Genomic DNA, 18,227 nt, shown 5'->3' on the forward strand with positions numbered 1-18,227 from the left:
TCTAGTTACCAGTTATGCATGATAAGGACATTTCAGAGCAAATGTTGTCATGTACCTAACTTTAGAATCCCACACTCCATGTGACAGGAAAAAGCAGAATTACTTTCTTATCACACGATTAGGAAACTTAAAAACTATTTAGCAGCCACAAAGATCAACAGCCACACATTCCATTGCTGAAGACTATTTTCACAATATATTGTGTGTGGCATATATTATGGCTGTGAAGTTGAAAAATCCCTAAGAACTACCTTGGTCTTTTCCTGTCTGTTTCCAGAAAAAGACAGAAACATAAATCCTTTTCATAGATACTGACCCTTGAACAGCCTTATTGCCCCCCAAAAAAGAGGAAGAGCACTTGCAAGTCATCCTGAGTTTGCAAAAAGAAAATAAGAAAAAGGTGATATATGCAAAACATGATACACAAGTAGAGCAAATAAAAGAAAGTTGTAGACAAAGATTAAAACTGTGGTGAGAGAATAAAGCTTTCCTTTCTGTGGCTAGCGATAGACAGTCAGTTATGTTCAGGAGGTGAAACAGTTTTCATTCCAACTACTTGCTCTTTTCAGTCTAGACTCTCACTCAACAGATTCCAACTACTTTCAAAACCCAGTCCTCCTCACATTAATAATTACATGCGAGTAATGAGTAATCCAATTCCAATAAAGCCTGTGGTAGTAAGATTTCCCCAACGTCAGTGCATGCAGTAGAAGGCTGAAGTGTGGGAAATAGCAGCGTTGCACTGTGATCAGCATGAGCTATGGCTCCAGTAATGAAATGGGGCTAAGAACTCCCTATGCGTGCATACAGTTTACTTATGTACTGCTCACTATTGACAGAAGAAACTGGTTGATGGAACATGTTTATTAATTCTTCATACATTCTTCATAAGCTATTGTCGTGGTTTAACCCCATCTGGCAACTAAGCACCACACAGCCACTCCCTCACTCAGCCCCAGTGGGATGGGGGAGGGAATCAGAAGGGTAAAAGTGAGAAAACTCATGGATTCAGATAAAGACAGTTTAATAGGTAAAGCAAAAGCCTCATGCACAAGCAAAGCAAAACAAGGAATTCATTCACCACTTCCCATCAGCAGGCAGGAGCTCAGCCATCTCCAGGAAAGCAGGGCTCCATCATCTGTAACGGTTACTTGGGAAGACAAACGCCATCACTCCAAATGTCCCCCCACTTCCTTCTTCTTCCCCCAGCTTTATATGCTGAGCCTGACACCATAGGGTATGGAATATCCCTTTGGTCAGTTGGGGTCAGCTGTCCCAGCTGTGTCCCCTCCCAACTCCTTGTGCACCCCGAGCCTCCTCGCTGGTGGGGTGGGGTGAGGAGCAGAAAAGGCCTTGACTCTGCATAAACACTGCTCAGCAATAACGAAAATATCCCTGTGTTATCAACCCTGTTTCCAGCAGAAATCCAAAACATAGCCCATACTAGCTACTATGAAGAAAATTACTCTATCCCAGCCAAAACCAGCACATTCTCCACCCCTTATTCTGTACTATTTACATCATGCTCAGGTCCCACGCTATTCAATACATCCTCATTAACCACCCCTGCTTCCCATCCTTTGATGTAATAGCAGATTTAATTTCCTTGGTCTATGAACCATCCCTGTGAAATGTCTGTAAAATGTCTATGGATGTCCACAATGCCCACAAAATGTCCATGCAGTTCATTTAGACCATGACTTTGGGCTCCATCTGTTATGGTGGTCACTCAGGACAGATGAGGTGGTGTGTTGTGTGGAGTTATTGGGCACCAAAGCCAGATCAGGTCGGGTCACTGCTGCACTTGCACTGCTTCTTGTAAGGCTTGTTCTCTACTGGTTTGAGTGGTTCCTGCTATAGTAATTCTTGTAACATGCAACTCAAATCCCAGATTACAACACTTTGAAGGTATTTCCATTACAGTCTCCACCCCTTGTCCCTTTGGGCCAGACCATCAGGTTTAACATTGCAATGAACTCCTCCCATTGCCCCTGCTTTGGCTTGGACTTATCCACAGATTGCAGTCCCTTGGAGTGTACCTGCTCCAAGTGGAGACTTATCTATGAGCCACAGTCTCTCCAGGGTTGGACCTGCTGTGGCATAGACTCATCCACAGCCACAGATGCTTTGAGCTGCACCTGTTCCAGCATGGCCTTCTCCACAGGCTACAATCCCTTCAGAGATATACCTGCTGTGGCACAGACATAATCACTGCCACAGGCACTTTGGGGTGTCCTGCTCCCACGTGGATGCATCCACAGGTCACAGTCCCTTCGACTTGAGTTCACACTGGAGTTCCAGCCTGTCCAGTACAGCAGCACAGAAGCAGCAGCGATGCCCTGGCCATCTGCCAGCCCAGACGCATCGCCATTGCTGTTATCAAAATGTTCCCAGGCACAGCAGAGAAAGATGATAAGCAGTACAGCACTACAGCAAGCAGCAAAAGCAAAAAGCCGCCACTAACAAGCACTAGACTCTAATACACAGCGAGGCAAGCAAGCCCCATGGCAAGTACAGGAGTCTGTCAATTAATAGCTAAACAGCAATAACAGCTGTAAATTCAATCTAGCACATTCCAATCAAACCTGTTGTTATCTTGAACCCTTTGAGCCCCATGATGGGTGCCAAAAAGGACTGTCATGGTTTAACCCCAGCTGGCAGCTAAGCACCACACAGCCACTTGCTCACTCCTCCCTGGTGGGATGGGGGAGGGAATCAGAAGGGTAAAAGTGAGAAAACTCATGGATTCAGATAAAGACAGTTTAATAGGTAAAGCAAAAGCCTCATGCACAAGCAAAGCAAAACAAGGAATTCATTCACCACTTCCCATCAGCAGGCAGGAGCTCAGCCATCTCCAGGAAAGCAGGGCTCCATCATCTGTAACGGTTACTTGGGAAGACAAACGCCATCACTCCAAATGTCCCCCCACTTCCTTCTTCTTCCCCCAGCTTTATATGCTGAGCCTGACACCATAGGGTATGGAATATCCCTTTGGTCAGTTGGGGTCAGCTGTCCCAGCTGTGTCCCCTCCCAACTCCTTGTGCACCCCGAGCCTCCTCGCTGGTGGGGTGGGGTGAGGAGCAGAAAAGGCCTTGACTCTGCATAAACACTGCTCAGCAATAACGAAAATATCCCTGTGTTATCAACCCTGTTTCCAGCAGAAATCCAAAACATAGCCCATACTAGCTACTATGAAGAAAATTAACTCTATCCCAGCCAAAAATAGCACAGCTATAAATATTTGTGAACCTTTGAACTGGGACTTGGTAATAGCCTGTCACGGTAGTTTTTTAAAGTCTAACAAAAATAATTTTTTTAAAAGTGTACAGACCTTTCATGCATATGTCATGTCTGCAGCAACTTTAAGAAAATGTGTGTTTCCCTTCAGATCCCAAATCATGTGTAGAATTCAGGCCTTGGAGCACTAGCCCTCTATAAATACTACAAATGGAGTCTACATCCATTGCTTATGTTCACAAGATAAAAACATATTAAGAAAGTTGCTTTAAGAGCAGCTTCCTTCGTGGACATGCAGGATATTCTGAAATGCTCAGCACATATGGGAATATATATCCCTTATTATTGTTCTGTATATTTGTAGAGAACTTAGAAATACTTTTGCATTACATCCAAAAATCACTTAGCCAGTGCTTATTTGTATTATATTGCTATTTCTTTTGCCAGAAGTCATAGTGGCTACACATAGGTATTTGGACAGAATTTAAAATGGCTCTAATGTAACCACATGATAACCACATCCTTTGAGAGTCTAGTGCAGAATCCGTGGAAGGCAACAAAATGCAGCAAACTCTTTTGTTCAGTTATCATGACATCAACGTTTTTCTTCTTTTCAAATTGGTATTGAAATGCCATAGCTTGTCCTCTTTCTGAGACCCCAGAATAGTCTCACCATAATTTCTCCAGGCACCTGAAACTCGAGGCAGACATCTCTTGTGCTCCTGAGTAGCAGCATGTGGTTAGCTGTTCTGAACTGTTACCTGGAGGCACTTGGAAATACACACCTCTCCCCTCTGGGCTGGTGAGCAGGACTTCCGTGGCTTACCAAGAAAATTGGTAAAAATAGCCTGGCCTTCCATCTTTATGATGCAGAACCTTTTTTTGGACTGTGTGACCACAAAATGATTAAGATAATTGTTTAAGAAGAGTAGGGTGAAATGTGCACTGGTGTTATTTGCAAGAAGGCTTCCAACTCAGTGTCCCACAAGACTGTGAAATCATGTCTGTTTTGGAAGGAAAATGAGATGATTCTGTCATGTGACATTGGAAATCTAATCGTAGCACATGCCTGTGCTTTGTATTTCTAGAAACAGATGTCAGAGGGAAATAAGTTTTGCAAGGATTGTTCAGAACTGAAATTCAGAACTGATTGTTCAGAGTTTAGCAGTGTTGTGGATCTCTCTTTCAAGTTTGTAATACCTGACACTTTCACCTGCCTACCTGGCTGTCTCGCCATACTGTGCCACTGTCTAAACTACTCACTACTCAGTTCCTGAGTCTCCACAGTTTACAACGTGGCACTTAAGCCATAACTGGAGTCTGGCATTTTGATGAAAAGATGGGTCGTAGTTCCCAGGGTGAGCACAGGGTGAAGGTAAAGGTTACCACAGCAAGAGACAAGGAGAGAAATAACTAAAGCAAAAAGGAGAAGGAAGAGGGTGGCTGAGAAAGAGTGAACTATTATATCCTCACTGCAGTACGGCTGTCCTGAAAAAGCCCCCAAGCTCAGTTGTCATTTTCATCATAGTGGGAAAAAAGAGGGAGGCTGCCACCCTGGAAAGGGGGGACAGTCAGGGGGAGTGAAGGAATTGAATGGAGAGCACAAAGGGTAGTAGCTATAACCAGAGGATTTTTAAATATATGCAGCAAGATGGTGAGTCCCAATGGATCACCCAGAACAGCTGGCTGGTGAGAATCCAAATTCTTGAATGTCATGGGACAGCAGCTTGTTGTTACTCTCCCCCTCCCCAAATCCAAGTTTATAGACAGCATGTTATGCTGTTTATAAATATAAGCAAATCTTGAGAGGACCGAGTTCCTCTGCTGGTGCTGACAGCTCAGTGAAACACCAGGCCAGTGTTTGCACTGACACCACCTCAGCCCTCTGGAGCCCAGGCAGGCTCTCGCACTGCATCTGGCAACTCCTCGGTTTCTAGCACTCTGCTCGTTACCCCACTCGCCCACTCTCAAGTGCACTAGAAGTGCTCTCTTAGCACAGGACTGCAATCCTTGGCTTAAACGTGTCATGCCCTGTGCCTGTATGTGAGCATTTAAACTGAAGGGTGCTAAGTGCACATCATAACTCCAGGAGAAAATACAGATGTTAAGAGACTAGCTACTCCTTGTAGGAATCTGGACAGAAAGGTGGAGAAGGTCAAGTAGTGACAACAGTGTGCAGAGCACCAGTGTGAACGCTGAGCTCACATTAACACACTGTGCAGTGGAGTGGACTTTCAAACTGGATCACACACTTCCATTAATTATTACACACAGTAGGTATGTACACCTACTATGCTGTACCAACATTTCAACACAGAGTTCAGTGCCAATGCCAACCTCCCCTCTACACATACATAACTTTCATCTTAGCACAGCTTTGTTTTCTTGCAACTGTGCTAGGAACTATTTTTGCATATTCTACTTCTAGAATATTAAATTATAATTTGACTGTGAATATCACTTTTGCTGTAATACAAATCTTTCAGATGTGCATACTTCCATCTCCTGGACAGAATATATATTGCACTTATCCAGCATATGTCTTATGGCTGCTACGGACTTCTTGTTATCCTTTGATGACCTTGAGGGAGATAATGGTTTATTGTTCCACTCAGTACAAAAACTCCTCTATAGACTAGGCATCTTTGGGGCTTTTTTAAGGGCCACAAGAAGATGAAGTGATAGATGGATATAGAGAAGAACATTCTCCCTGGGGAGAGGATAAGAAGGTGGCCATTATAATTCGTGTGTGTTTGAGTGCTTTCTGGGGTCTGAGCAGTATGAAGGAGATGCCAGGAAGATCAAAGAAGGGCATATGGTAGAAAGGTGACTGACAACGTTGGTGACTGTGTTTGATTGCATTAGCCACAAACCATGGCAATCAATATTTGTTGCCTATTTTTGTTATATGTTGTCACTGCATATTTTTTACAAAGATGGCAATATGTAGACCACCCAACAGTCAAATTGTCAAGTCTGAAACAGGTAGGATGGACAAAGTCCCACGTCACACTGACAGCACCTGAGCAAGTAACACGTTTGAAGTGTGATGGCCATGCTGTGCATGCACAGATCAGCTGAATCGCTTGTGCATGCCCGTGCACACATCACACGTCGCATCTGACAGGAACGTGCAATTCCGCTTTTTCAGTTTCTGAGTTACAGCTAAGTGCTGTAACCCCCGCTGAAAGACGGCAGAGATTTAAATACGGTTTGCTCCCGCTCTTCCTCCAGGCTGCCAGGTATTGAGGAACGGTGCCATCTGAAGCCAGACCGCTGTAGCAGCAACAGGTGCTCTCACTGCCCAAGGGGAGATGACGGGACCCACCCCCAGGTGGCCCGTGGCCCCAGATGGCCCCTCGCCGGCTGCTGCTGCAGTTGGGCCGGGCCGGGCCGGGCCGGGCCTGCTCTGGCACCGAGGGAGGGGCGGGAGGCCCCGCGGCCCCGCCGCCGCCATCTCCATGGCTACGCGGGGGCGGGCGGGGGCGCGGCGAGCGAGGTGGCGGATCAGGCAGCGCCGCGGACAGCCTCCGCGCCCGCGCGGGCTGGGGTCCTCGCGCGCCATAAGAGCGTGAGGCGGAAGGCCCGCCCCCTCTTTCGCGTGCGGCTCGCGGTGGTGCCGGGGTGAGTAGCAGCGATGGCGCCGGGGCCTGCCGGGCTGAATCCCTGCGGCCGGTGGGGCATCGCGGCGGGAGCGGGCTGGGCGGGGGCCCCGGGGCGGCTGGCGCCACTCACCGGGGCGGCCTGTGTCTGTATTTGCAGCAGGAACCCGGGCGGGAACAGCACCCACCGAGAGCGCCATGGCCGAGGAAGGGTGAGCGGGGCCGGGGCCGTCGGGGGTGGAGGGGCCGCGCGGGCCGCGTCCCGCCTGACCGCGCCGTTTCGCGCTGCTGCGTGTCGGGCCTGGCAACTCCGGGCGCGCGCTGCTTGCGCAGGCCCCGCCGCGGCGCTGCCGCGTGCTTACCGCTGGCGAGAGGCGGGGTGCTCGGCCGGGGTCTGGCTGACAGGGTCGCTGTCTGCATGGCGTGGCTTCCCCCCCTCCCCCGCTTTGTCAGGGAGCACGGAGAGAGCGCAGCCGGTTGGCTTTCTTTGACGTTCACCTTTTTTCAGTTTTTTCTTTGGCTTAGTTCTTTAGCTTCCTTTTCTTTTGTATTTGTTAATGATTGGATGCTTGCAGGTGAACGAGAAGCTTTTGCTTATAGTTGTAAGATGTTGGCACGATCAGAGAGCACTGTCTGTCCTCCCTTTAGCATTACTGCTGGAGGTGTAATGGATGTTAACACCGCCCTGCAAGAAGTGCTGAAGACCGCACTTATCCATGATGGCCTAGCTCGTGGTATTCGTGAAGCAGCCAAAGCTTTGGACAAGTAAGTTTTGTTTTCTCATTTTGTCTGTGGTGAATAGCAAAACTGGGTGAGGTATGTTGTGATGAGATATGTTGAACACATGCAGTGGTCACTTTGTCAAGCTGTTTAATTGAAAGCTTTTGCAAGACCATGTTTTTCTGCCAGTGAGTTTTGTCTTTTGTTATCTCTGTTCTGGAGTCTTTAACTGTGATCTTAAAATACAGATGCTAAACTCGGTGATTCAGGAATAGCAGCATATAGTGTATTAGGTTCTGTCTTTCTGCAACCTCGGTGCCATTGAGTTCTTGTGTGGACTGGTTTTGTGAAGAAAATGGAATGGCACTTGTGGTATGTAGCTATGGAAATTGGGCTCAATAACCTTGTGTTTTAAGAAGTGATAAACTTCTCAAAACTTTCTAAGATTTTTATTGAGAGGGTTAATATGTATATCAGACTTAACCTTGAAGAGTTGGTTTAGTTTTTATGGAAGAAAACTGGAACTCATAGCTTGCCTTTACTCTTTTACTAGCTTCATTTTTTGTTGCAGCTGTAAATAATTGCTTTGATACAATATCAAAACAATATTAAACTTGTCATATATGTGCCAACTGTGGTAATTAGTTATGGTTTCTTGGTAGGGTGAAGTATTGTGTATATATATGTGTATATATATGCATAGGTACACCTCTGTGTGTCTATATATAGGCACATGCTTTTAAGAATAGACAGTGTTTAAGTGTAATGCTGCAGTGTTTGGGTGATGACTTCACAGTTTGTCGGATACCCCTTCACTCATTGTATGAGTGAGAACAGCAGTCTGACAAACCTGTATGCAAAAATGTCTAAGGCAAGGTACCAAATGATAGAAGAGAAATACAACTTGGGTGACTGACAGGTAGCTTGTAAGAGTTCTTTTGAGTTCAGCTACAACTTCATATGCTGTGTGTTAAGATGATGATGTATGCACAAGGTTTATATACATTTGTGTGTGATGGTTCTTGCTTGGAAATGTAGTTTGTGAAACATTCTGGTGAAACTCATGATGAAGGCAGCCATAAAGAAAACTGACTTTGTTTGCGGTGGCCACATTACATTAAGTTAAGCATAGAAGACCTATACAGCTCTCTTTGTTGTCAGGTATCCCCTTGGTATTCTTAACATTGTACCACAGTATACAAAGATCCTAATTAGAATTGGGGCCCTGTCATAACAGCTTCTTTGAACGTAAGTAGAAAAGATTGTTCTGAAGAGCTTATAACAACTTGACATGGAAATTCAAGCTTTTAATTACAATTCTAAAGTTAAATTACTGTAATCTGAGGTAAGCAAAAAAAAAGTAACTTGTAACTTGGTTGCTATCTAATAGTGACACCAGTTCTTTATGGGACCTGGTGTTTATCCAGTCATTACACCTTTTCCCAATGGCTGAGAGTTTTGTGAGTGGGATTCTTAGAAGCTTCCAAAACTGGAATAGAACCTGATAATAAATATAACAATGTATTAGTAGTCTGTTACATATGTGAAAAACATAAATAGTAGTAGATAATAGCAAAGGTATATTTAGTATTTAAGAAGCATATGGTGTCTCAAAACCAAAAATTAAAAATTGGGAAGTGGTTGTCTAGAAATATACATGATGAATTTTGTTCTTTGTGGTTTTGATTGTAAAGAAAGAGCAGTTCTGAAGTTACATTTTTCAGTTTTCATGTTTTTTAGACGTCAAGCCCATCTTTGTGTTCTGGCTTCAAACTGTGATGAACCCACATATGTAAAATTAGTTGAAGCACTTTGTGCAGAACATCAGATCAACTTAATAAAGGTGAGTGTCAGAACTTCACACACAAGCTTGGAACAGTGGTCCAGCTGCTAGTTTCAGCATATAGAGAGCTGAACCTTTGAAACACTGTCCTATAATTCTATATGTGACTTATCTAAGCAAAATTTCTCTTGACAGCAGAGATTGTTGTAGTTCTGTATGATTGTCATAGAAGCAGTACAGAAACTGGATGCAAATGGCAAACGAAATGTGTATTGAGTGTAAATTTTTGTCCTGTATAAGAAGAATTAATGCTGCAGGTGGTTGTGGAGCATGGGAGGAGTCTCAGCATGGCTTTTTCTTCAAATTAAAATACAAGCTGTACAATGATGATACTTTGGCTCCCTCTACTGATACTTGTGAGGAAAGCAGCCATCCGTTACCCAATACTTCTGAGAGTACAGCAGCTTTTTTGCTGAACCCAGTTAGGATAGAAATGGCTAGTTCTAATGTGATGCAATATGTTTTACACAGGTTGATGACAACAAGAAACTGGGTGAATGGGTAGGTCTCTGCAAGATCGACAGAGAAGGAAAACCTCGCAAAGTAGTGGGCTGCAGTTGTGTGGTTGTCAAAGTAAGATGATGCTAATTACAGTTTATTTCTTGACTTCTGAAAATAAGCAGTAAAGATAAGGTTGCTTTACATAAGGTACTATTAAGTAGAGCTCTTGGATATCTTTTTAAGCAGCTGCTTTCCCTCATTCATAGTGAAAATAAACTGCTTCACTGTTCTATGTTCCTTTTCATGTTTGTTTAAAATACTTATATTCATTTTGTGAGTTAATGGTTGTGTCCTTAAAGTATCTATGCCCACTTGCCAGTAAGCATCAAAGGAAAGACCTTTTAACTATAGAAGAGACGAAGTTTTGCTGCCAAAAAACGCCCCCCACCAGTTCAATGTGTCTGCTCAACCTGAATATGTTTTGCAGAGCATATTTTAAAATGACACTGGTAAAGTAAAGCCACAGTACGAGCCTTGAAGACTTTGTAGTCTTTGAGGTCCCAAGAGATGGCTACATCTTCACAATAAAGACTAATGCCTTCTGCATGTGTTTTCATGGTTTTACTACTTTCACGTATTTTACTTGGCTTTCTTTAAGCAGAAATGAATTTGTCTGGATTCATGCCAATGGGTGTTACACTTTATTGAAATAGTCATTTATCAAAATAGTCTTGTATTAGAGAACAAAGGGAAAGAAGCTGGCAGGTTGCTTGAGGTTACTGGTATGAAATTTTGGGAACATTTAGGAATGCTTTAAGAAAAAATGTCAGAATCTCACTTGTCCTTTTAAAAGTAGCTTGTAAAGTTTTGAATGGGCCTGTATGTTGTTAATGGGTTATCTTGTGTTACAGGACTATGGCAAGGAGTCTCAGGCCAAAGATGTCATCGAAGAGTACTTCAAGTGCAAGAAATAAATGGAAAATAAATTTTGAACCTGACTTGTGTGTGTGATTAATGGGTGGGTGTCGGTGGAATAGTTCTGAGAGTTGCAAAGGATAACATCAGAAGATAAAAAGACTTTGTGGGTCTTGGTGTAGTTCATTAGTGTATTAACTGTCAGCTTGCTAAAAAGATAATGGCAATCCCAGCCATTGCTGTGCTAGGGTGCTTCTGCTTCCTGTTCCTACCCCAGAGGTTATCAACTTAGGGAACTTTGCACAGCTTCTCAGTTGCAAAAATGCTGACAGTTGATGACTACCTTTGCTTGGCAGTGCTTAGGCCTGTACTTCTGCAGGGATTCTGAGTAACTTGTTAGGGAGTCTGAAGTACTGCTGCATCTGTGATGAAAATTTGGCTCCCTCTGCTGAAACAAATGAGGAAAATGGCCTTAATGGTTATCTTAGGCTTCTGAGATGTTGAAGGAGTCTTAAATGCTGTCTTCATTTATTCAGGGAACTTGCTTCACACAATGCGTTTTGCTGTCCCCTGCCCCTTCCCATCCTCCCCCACCCCACAAATTGTGGGTGGAATTGGCTTCTTACAAGAACTATTGTCATGTACTTCTAGATCTGATTCTGTAGGAGTTGTCAGTTCAAGGGTAGCCAGGTAGTTGATATCTCAAAGAAGGCAGTGTTGAGCTCTGACTTAACCAGTGTCTTGGTGTTTCCATAATAGTTGGATGATGTATAGAACTTGTGGTTTTGTCAATTATTTGCTTTTTCGAAGCAAGGTGGGATTCACACTGGAATTTAAGATTACTTTTCTCCTGCAAGTTGTTTTATGTTTTCTGCGGAGCAGCTCTCTTAAGTGGAATTGTGAGGAATGTTGCTCCATTATGCTGATAAATAGGACATGAATGTGAATAGGTGGGGCTGGGCACCTGTAAACTGAGGAGATGGGAATGTGTACCTGTTTACTTCTCAGGCTCTTGAGCTTGAATTTTCATTAAGGTTTGTAAACCCCTTTTTTGATGTCCCCATTCATTCATGTAGTGTAGAGAGACAGGCATCTCCAGATGCTGGGCTCAGGTGTGCTTTTGAATAGGTAGATTGGGGTGACTTAGATTTTTGAGAGGTTCCTATAGTAACATTTTCAGGTGTACTTAATGATGCAGTCACCTGTTCCAAGTCTGGTTAAAACCAAGAAATTTATCCTTGTGCTGAACTTCATATATGTTCAGTCTTCTCTGAAATTCTCAGTGAAGGAGTTAAAGTAGCTTTTAACATATCAGTTAGTGAGAAGCCAGTATTGCAAATAGAGGGAAGTTAACAAATGCATGAATGTTGCCATTTTCCATTTGAATGGTTTTTGAATATAGTTGAAATTACAGAAGTTCATTCCTGTAGATAAGAGACTTGGTTGCAGATCTTATTTAATTAAATTACTACAGGTTTCTAAACACTGAGAATAGGAGTAATTTGTAAGAATATTCCTTTTTAAATGGAGTTGAAAGATGCCAACTATTGAAAAACTTTGTCAGTTGTTTGGCTAATTTTGAGTATGACTCTTGTATACAGAAGCACACCAAAGCCCACTTCATCTTTTGTCCTGTCTTGAAGGTGCATCTTCCAAGAGTTTTGATTAAAATAGTTATGCTATTCTTCATATTTTTATAATGTTTGCAGCTACATTCTAGAGAAAGAATTGTCTGAAATTGTGGTGGTGTTGGCAGTCTAATAGTTTGCTTTTCCTTGGCTGGCTGCTCTATCAGAGTTAAATTCACAAGGGGAATTGGGATCCAAAACTGGAGCTCAGTACCTGGGTTCAATGCCTGTGTGTTGCTGAGGTTGAAAATTGTTTCTTAATTGAATGTGCTTCTGTACCAGAACATTTTTTACTTGCTAGGAGTAGTAAAGTCCTCTTAACTCCTTACATCTCTGGATGCAGGGTAAAAACGTGCAGTCCAATAAGCCCCTGCAGCGTAGCAGGTGAAGATTTTTAAAAAGAAATCCATAGACTTACATTACCAAATTAGAGAAAGTCTAAGTCTGTGCAAGCAAACTGAGCTTTTCCAGATGTTTGGCTTTTTGGCTAAAATACAGCTTTTCATTTTTTTGTTACATTGTAACACAAAATGACCCAGGACAATAGAGAAAAGCATGGTCCCTAATGAAGATACGCTTCACTGACTACAGCAGGAATTCAGGCAAGTAAATCATGTCTACATATTTATTTTCTGGATGTGTGAGTATGGGAAGTTAACCTGCTTAAGGTTTTAGGGCCATTGGGTAAAATTTTGGTTGCTTTAGGATGGGCAAACAATAGACCTTAAGATTGATTTTTTTTAAATTGGATTTGCTGTTCTAAATGAAACTTAGCTTGAGGTCAACTCAACATGGAAAACTTCGGCTAGTAAAACTTACTTTCTCATAAATCTATTAACGGTATCTTGTGAAGCACTAATACCAACATGTACTAAAGTTTCAGAGGCTACTATTTTATGATTTCCTATTGGGGAAAAAATAGGAAGGATATTGGTAGAAGAAGGAAAAAATGTTCGTGTACAGGTGAATTGTAACTGAGATGATGGTCTTGAAGTGAAAGGAAAAGGAACTATCACTGAAAATGAGTGGAAATAAAGTTGACAACCTGTAGCTTTATTAAAATTATGAAGAAGTTGTCTGGCTGTTACTACTTTACCTGCATAGAGGATGTGGAAGGTTGTTCACCTTGTGTTCTGAATTTAATATCTGAACTTGTTCCCCTTTACACTTCCCTCAATGTTTGTGGAGAAAGCTGATTCAAAATAGCATACCGCATTGTGGTATCACTGGATTTCCTGTCCAACTAAAACATCGTAGAGAACCAGGCTATGCTGGGTAAAGAAAAATGTTCAGTGATCACTCACAACCTACACGAAGGTTGCAGTAAGATTGCATTTGCTGGGTTAGGCTGGAATAGTACAACAGTACCAGTTTCAGGTTTGTGTTAAAGGTGAGATGCCTGTTTTCATGGATTTGTAGTATACTGCTTTTTACTTCTGAAATGAGCAGTGAAATTTCTTCTAACAAGTTTTTTGGTTTGGGTTTTTTTTAAAGCCATATATGGGGAACGTGCATTGAATCTGTAGTTGTATAAGACTTAAGAATTGATAACACGTTGTGAACTTACATGTCTAGTCAAGCTATTAGTCTTAACTGTAATGTAAATAGGTCCTTAAGGAGTTTTACATATTTTAAGCATGCAAGCAATTTGAGAAGAGTCCAGCACACTCCCAACTATCAACTCCACAGAATATTCTCCTTCATTTAGCACATTTTAACTATTTATTTTCAGTGTGAGAAAAATAACATTATCAAAATTTCATGGGATATTCAACTGCTACTTCAGCAGTAGCTGGGTTATAGGTTTCCTCTTAATTACTATCAGGTATGATCATGTGACTGCAGGAAAAGGGGTTCAAGTAGTCCATGAGCAAGTTTGTTAGGCAATGTTTCTTTTGCAACAATGGAATGATACAAGTTCAGGGCTGTGGGTTTTTTTACATCACCTTATTTTACATGGCAATGAATGTTAATACTAGGGAATGACAACTCTTCAGGCTAAGGTAGGAACAGAACCAACATTTCCTAAATGTTTTTGCTGGAAGGAATTGGGTTGAGATCTCAATTTTCTGATCAAAATGCTTAGGTATCAAGTTAGGGTTTTTCCTGTAATGTTTCCTTTCCTGGAAGTGACCTTAGAACCTATGCAGGGTCAGCGTTGGAGAACTGGTTAAGACTCAATTTACTTCATACTTAAGACTATCCCTAGTGTTGACTTTATTTTCAAAAATCTAAGAACTAAATTCCACCCAAATGTTCTGGTTCACCATCTTTTGTGAAAGTTAATTTGTGTTTTACTCAAATTGGCCAAGGAAGACAAGTGATTGCTAGTCCTTCTTCATACTGCTAGACTTAGCATATGCTTTGAGACCTCTGTAGACGAGAGAGACCGAGTTTCTTCACATTTGGTAGATGGTATTTTTGTTTTGCCATAGAAGATGAACTGTGTCCTGTGTTGTGGAAGATGGCAAAGAGAAGCTACAGGAGCACGCAGACCACATCAGACAAGATGTGAACAGCATGTGGCAATAACAGTATAATATTGTGAGGCTATAATAGCACAGGAATACATACAGAGGCTGGTAATATGTTTTGGAGGGCTTTAAGGACTTTGTTTAGCCACTTAAAAGTAGTTCAGGATAAAGCAGAACTCACAGCTTGCTTTTGCTTAATATAGACTTATTTTCTGATTGGAGGAATAAGATTTGTAAAGCCCCAGAACCATTCAGAGCCAAGAAAAGGAGACATAGTGACCACTAGCCTAAAAAACAGGAACAAGAAAGAACCTGCCTAGAGGCAAGAAAAAGGATTCAGCGAGACAGAAGATGACCCAGGACCCAAATATTACTGCTGGACCAGACTATGGTGTGAGGGGTGGGAACTTAGATTGTAAGGGTATAATTGCCCAGGCATTTTAGTATTTGGGGTCCCTCTCCAGAGGGACCTAGATCGAGCTGTCTAAATTTGTGCACCATAGTATAAATTACGCTTTTTATTTTGAAGGCTGTGGTGGTTTGACCTTGGCTAACTGCCAGGTACCCACCAAGTCGCTCTATCACTTCCCTCCCTTCCCCCTTTTTCTCCACAGGGCAAAGAGGGGAAAGAAAATAAGATAGGAAAAAAACCCAACCCTTGTGGGTAAAACAAAAGCAGTTTTAATATAAGCAAAGCGAAGCAAAGGTCCGCGCGCGGAAGCAAAAAAAAAAAAAAAAACAAACCAGATTTATTCTCTACTTCCCATGAACAGGCGATGTCGGGCCTTCTCAGGAAGCAGGGCTACAATATGCGTAGTGGTTGCCTCGGAGGACCAAGGGTGACCCCACCCCCTTCCTCCTTTCTCCCAGCTTTATACTGAGCAGATGTCATATGGTATGGAATATCCCTTTGGTCAGTTCGGGTCAGCTGTCCTGGTTGTGTCCCCTCCCAAGATCTTGCCCACCCTGTCCCACTGGGGGGGGGGGGGGGGGGGGGGAACGTCAGAAAGAGCCTTGGTGCTGTGTAAGCACTACTCAGCAGTAGCCACACCACCAGTGTGCTATCAACACCCTGCTGGCTCCCAACATAAAACACAGCACCATGAGGGCTGCTACAGGGGAAAACCAATTCCGGCTCAGCCAGACCCAGTACAAAGGCCATGTTTGGAGATTCTGCTTTGGGGAACTTAGGGTGGAGTCTGAGGGAAGAAGTAGTGTCTGAGGGTGTGTGTGTGTGAGGAGTTGAAAGGGGCACCCATTGGCTCCCTGGAGTTGCCCATTGTGAAGGGACCTGGGTCTTCGCAGTTAAATTCTTGGCTGGTGTGTGTGTGTGTGGCTTGACTGGTGTGAGAATGCTTCTCCCTTAACACCTGCAGTATTTCAGATAAGGTTTCAGAGGAGTAGACTTTGGATTACTCTTTAAATTATAGCCATCTGCAGTTATCACCCTAAAGATACCTGTGGGTAGACAGCATTAAACATTGAACTGGGAATTAGAGACTTTGGATTTAGAGTTCCAGGACTGGCCCTGACTTTTCCTCTGTTGCTGATCGTACTTAATGTCCATTGCAGGTTTTCCTTGTTGTGAAATGATAATGCAGAATGGCTTGCTCAATGATGCATGTTTTGTGGCTTTTAGTTGGCAGAAGCAGCAGAATGAATTTTTTTCTGGACTAAAATACCAGGTTTTAGTGGTTTTGAATGGATTGGTAGTCCTTTCCAGGCCTACATTTTTACATTTCCATGTGAAGTAGAAAGCTAACAGTGCTTTGAAGAAATGCTGGTAAGCCATTCTGAAGGTGCAAAGTACAGATTTATAGACAATATTGGAAGAACATCTTATATGAGATTTAAAATACAAAAATATCTTGACAACAGTTAAGCTCATTTTGTTTTGGAACCATCTGTGTGTTATCCTGGCCAGTACTGCTTTTTTGTCTTGTGCATTTTGCCTTAGATATAAAAGCTTGAGCATCTGGACAGCACCACCACCTCGTATTTGCACAGCTCCTACTTTGATGGAGCTGTGGACCCTGACTGTGGCTCCTGTAGGGGAGTTGGTTATACCTGCCCTCCACTCTTTCCCATGACAGTGCCCATTTTACTATTTCAATCCTTTGGAGTTTGGGATAACGGCAGTGCTACTCCATGCTAATTCTGGTTAAGAAGGAAGTATGTGTGCTTGTAATTTGCAGTGGGAGCCTGAGTGCTCATTTGAAGGCAATTTCTTATCAGGACAGCTTATTCGCATCAGGATCTCCCATTGTATTATGCTGATATGTTTTGCAGTAGCACAAAGGTCAGGGGACCAGGGCTTGTCAGCAGCAAATCACCGTGCTGTACAAGCACTTCTACAGGCTCCAACCATTCCTTTGGAGAGCACTGTTTATTCTGCTTGCTTTGCCAAGAGAAGAGTATATTTTTCAGTCTTATTTAACATGTGAAGTATTTTATGGAGGCTGAACACTAATCCCACATGAAGAAAAAATATAGTATTAAAACACATGTATCCTTAACACTTTCTGCAACAAATAGGCTTAAGCCTCAGTATTTTCTGACTAATGTTCTGGATTTAGAGTTGCCTCTACCTTTTCAGTTTTGTTCCTTGTTTGTACTACGGAACCTGGATATCCCAGTTGTGAGCCAGTGCCCCTCTTGTGTTCTTGTTACTGAAGCTGGTGCAAACGTGGTCCCTAAAATGTGCTCCCTTTCGTGGAGACCTCACAAAGGTCTCTCATCCAGTGATGTAAAAGAACTCTGAACATACATCAGTTTGTGAGCCTTGTCTTCTCCTTTGGAGATGATGTGTTTGGGATGTGAAGCCTCAGTAGGATTTTTAATTTGCGTTAGGCCATTGAACCACATACTGGATGTTGGGTGAGCACAGCTGTGGCTTGATTTATGTAGTCTGAGAAAAAACAGAAGTAATGGCAAATTATTTTCTCAATGGTTTTAGACAGTTAAGTAAATATACAGAAATTTTTTCAGCCATTGGTCAGTAAGCAAGTGTTTATTTTGAGAGTCTTTTTAACAAATTGAGCAGATGAAGTGGTTAGTATGCTGTCATATATAATGATCCTACACACATTCATAATTTTCTCATGCATTGGCATTATTTTTTGAATGAAAGTCCACTTACAAAAAGCCCCAAATCCACATTAATTGCTTCATGTAGCTGACCTGTTCTAAATGATGATGTAATCTTTTATGGAAGTAAACCACTATACAAATATCTGAACTTTCAGCCATTGGTAACTGTGCTTCTTCCTTTTAATTCCAAAAGTGTCTGAGTCATGTTATGTGAACTAGTGATTTTCAAATTAGTTTCTACTTCGACTTACGGGAGCTTTTCCCCTCCTCTTCCAAT

At 42.6% G+C, this 18,227-nt stretch overlaps 1 protein-coding gene and 4 non-coding genes across 7 annotated transcripts; all 5 read left to right on the plus strand.

Moving 5' to 3' along the window:
• The first annotated feature begins 6,710 nt into the window (after positions 1-6,710).
• Positions 6,711-10,836, plus strand: RPS12 (ribosomal protein S12). 3 transcript variants are annotated; one of them, XM_074862539.1, is made up of 6 exons: positions 6,711-6,861; positions 7,000-7,051; positions 7,488-7,604; positions 9,300-9,402; positions 9,874-9,975; positions 10,755-10,836. In XM_074862539.1, exons 2-6 carry the CDS (start codon positions 7,038-7,040, stop codon positions 10,815-10,817), a joined length of 399 nt encoding a protein of 132 aa, XP_074718640.1. In that variant the 5' UTR covers positions 6,711-6,861; positions 7,000-7,037; the 3' UTR covers positions 10,818-10,836. The 3 variants fall into 3 exon arrangements, with proteins under 3 accessions (XP_074718640.1, XP_074718641.1, XP_074718642.1); XM_074862540.1 differs by having other exon boundaries at positions 6,739-6,861; positions 7,003-7,051; XM_074862541.1 differs by lacking the exon at positions 7,000-7,051 and having other exon boundaries at positions 6,740-6,861.
• LOC141941950 (small nucleolar RNA SNORD101) lies at positions 8,335-8,409 on the plus strand. The gene has a single exon (XR_012628486.1). It is a non-coding gene; the product is annotated as a small nucleolar RNA SNORD101 (small nucleolar RNA).
• On the plus strand, positions 9,718-9,804 carry LOC141941963 (small nucleolar RNA SNORD100). Its single transcript, XR_012628499.1, has one exon. It is a non-coding gene; the product is annotated as a small nucleolar RNA SNORD100 (small nucleolar RNA).
• Positions 10,288-10,422, plus strand: LOC141941962 (small nucleolar RNA SNORA33). The gene has a single exon (XR_012628498.1). It is a non-coding gene; the product is annotated as a small nucleolar RNA SNORA33 (small nucleolar RNA).
• A 339-nt stretch (positions 10,837-11,175) lies between the features above and the next one.
• On the plus strand, positions 11,176-11,260 carry LOC141941964 (small nucleolar RNA SNORD100). The gene has a single exon (XR_012628500.1). It is a non-coding gene; the product is annotated as a small nucleolar RNA SNORD100 (small nucleolar RNA).
• Positions 11,261-18,227: the final 6,967 nt, after the last annotated feature.

This window comes from Strix uralensis, chromosome 3, assembly GCF_047716275.1.
Source record: "Strix uralensis isolate ZFMK-TIS-50842 chromosome 3, bStrUra1, whole genome shotgun sequence".
Lineage (NCBI taxonomy): Eukaryota > Metazoa > Chordata > Aves > Strigiformes > Strigidae > Strix > Strix uralensis.

Coding starts and splice junctions, on each gene's coding strand:
- RPS12 (XM_074862539.1), top strand. Junction 7,605..9,299: donor GCAGCCAAAGCTTTGGACAA/GTAAGTTTTGTT, acceptor CATGTTTTTTAG/ACGTCAAGCCCATCTTTGTG. Junction 9,403..9,873: donor ATCAGATCAACTTAATAAAG/GTGAGTGTCAGA, acceptor TGTTTTACACAG/GTTGATGACAACAAGAAACT.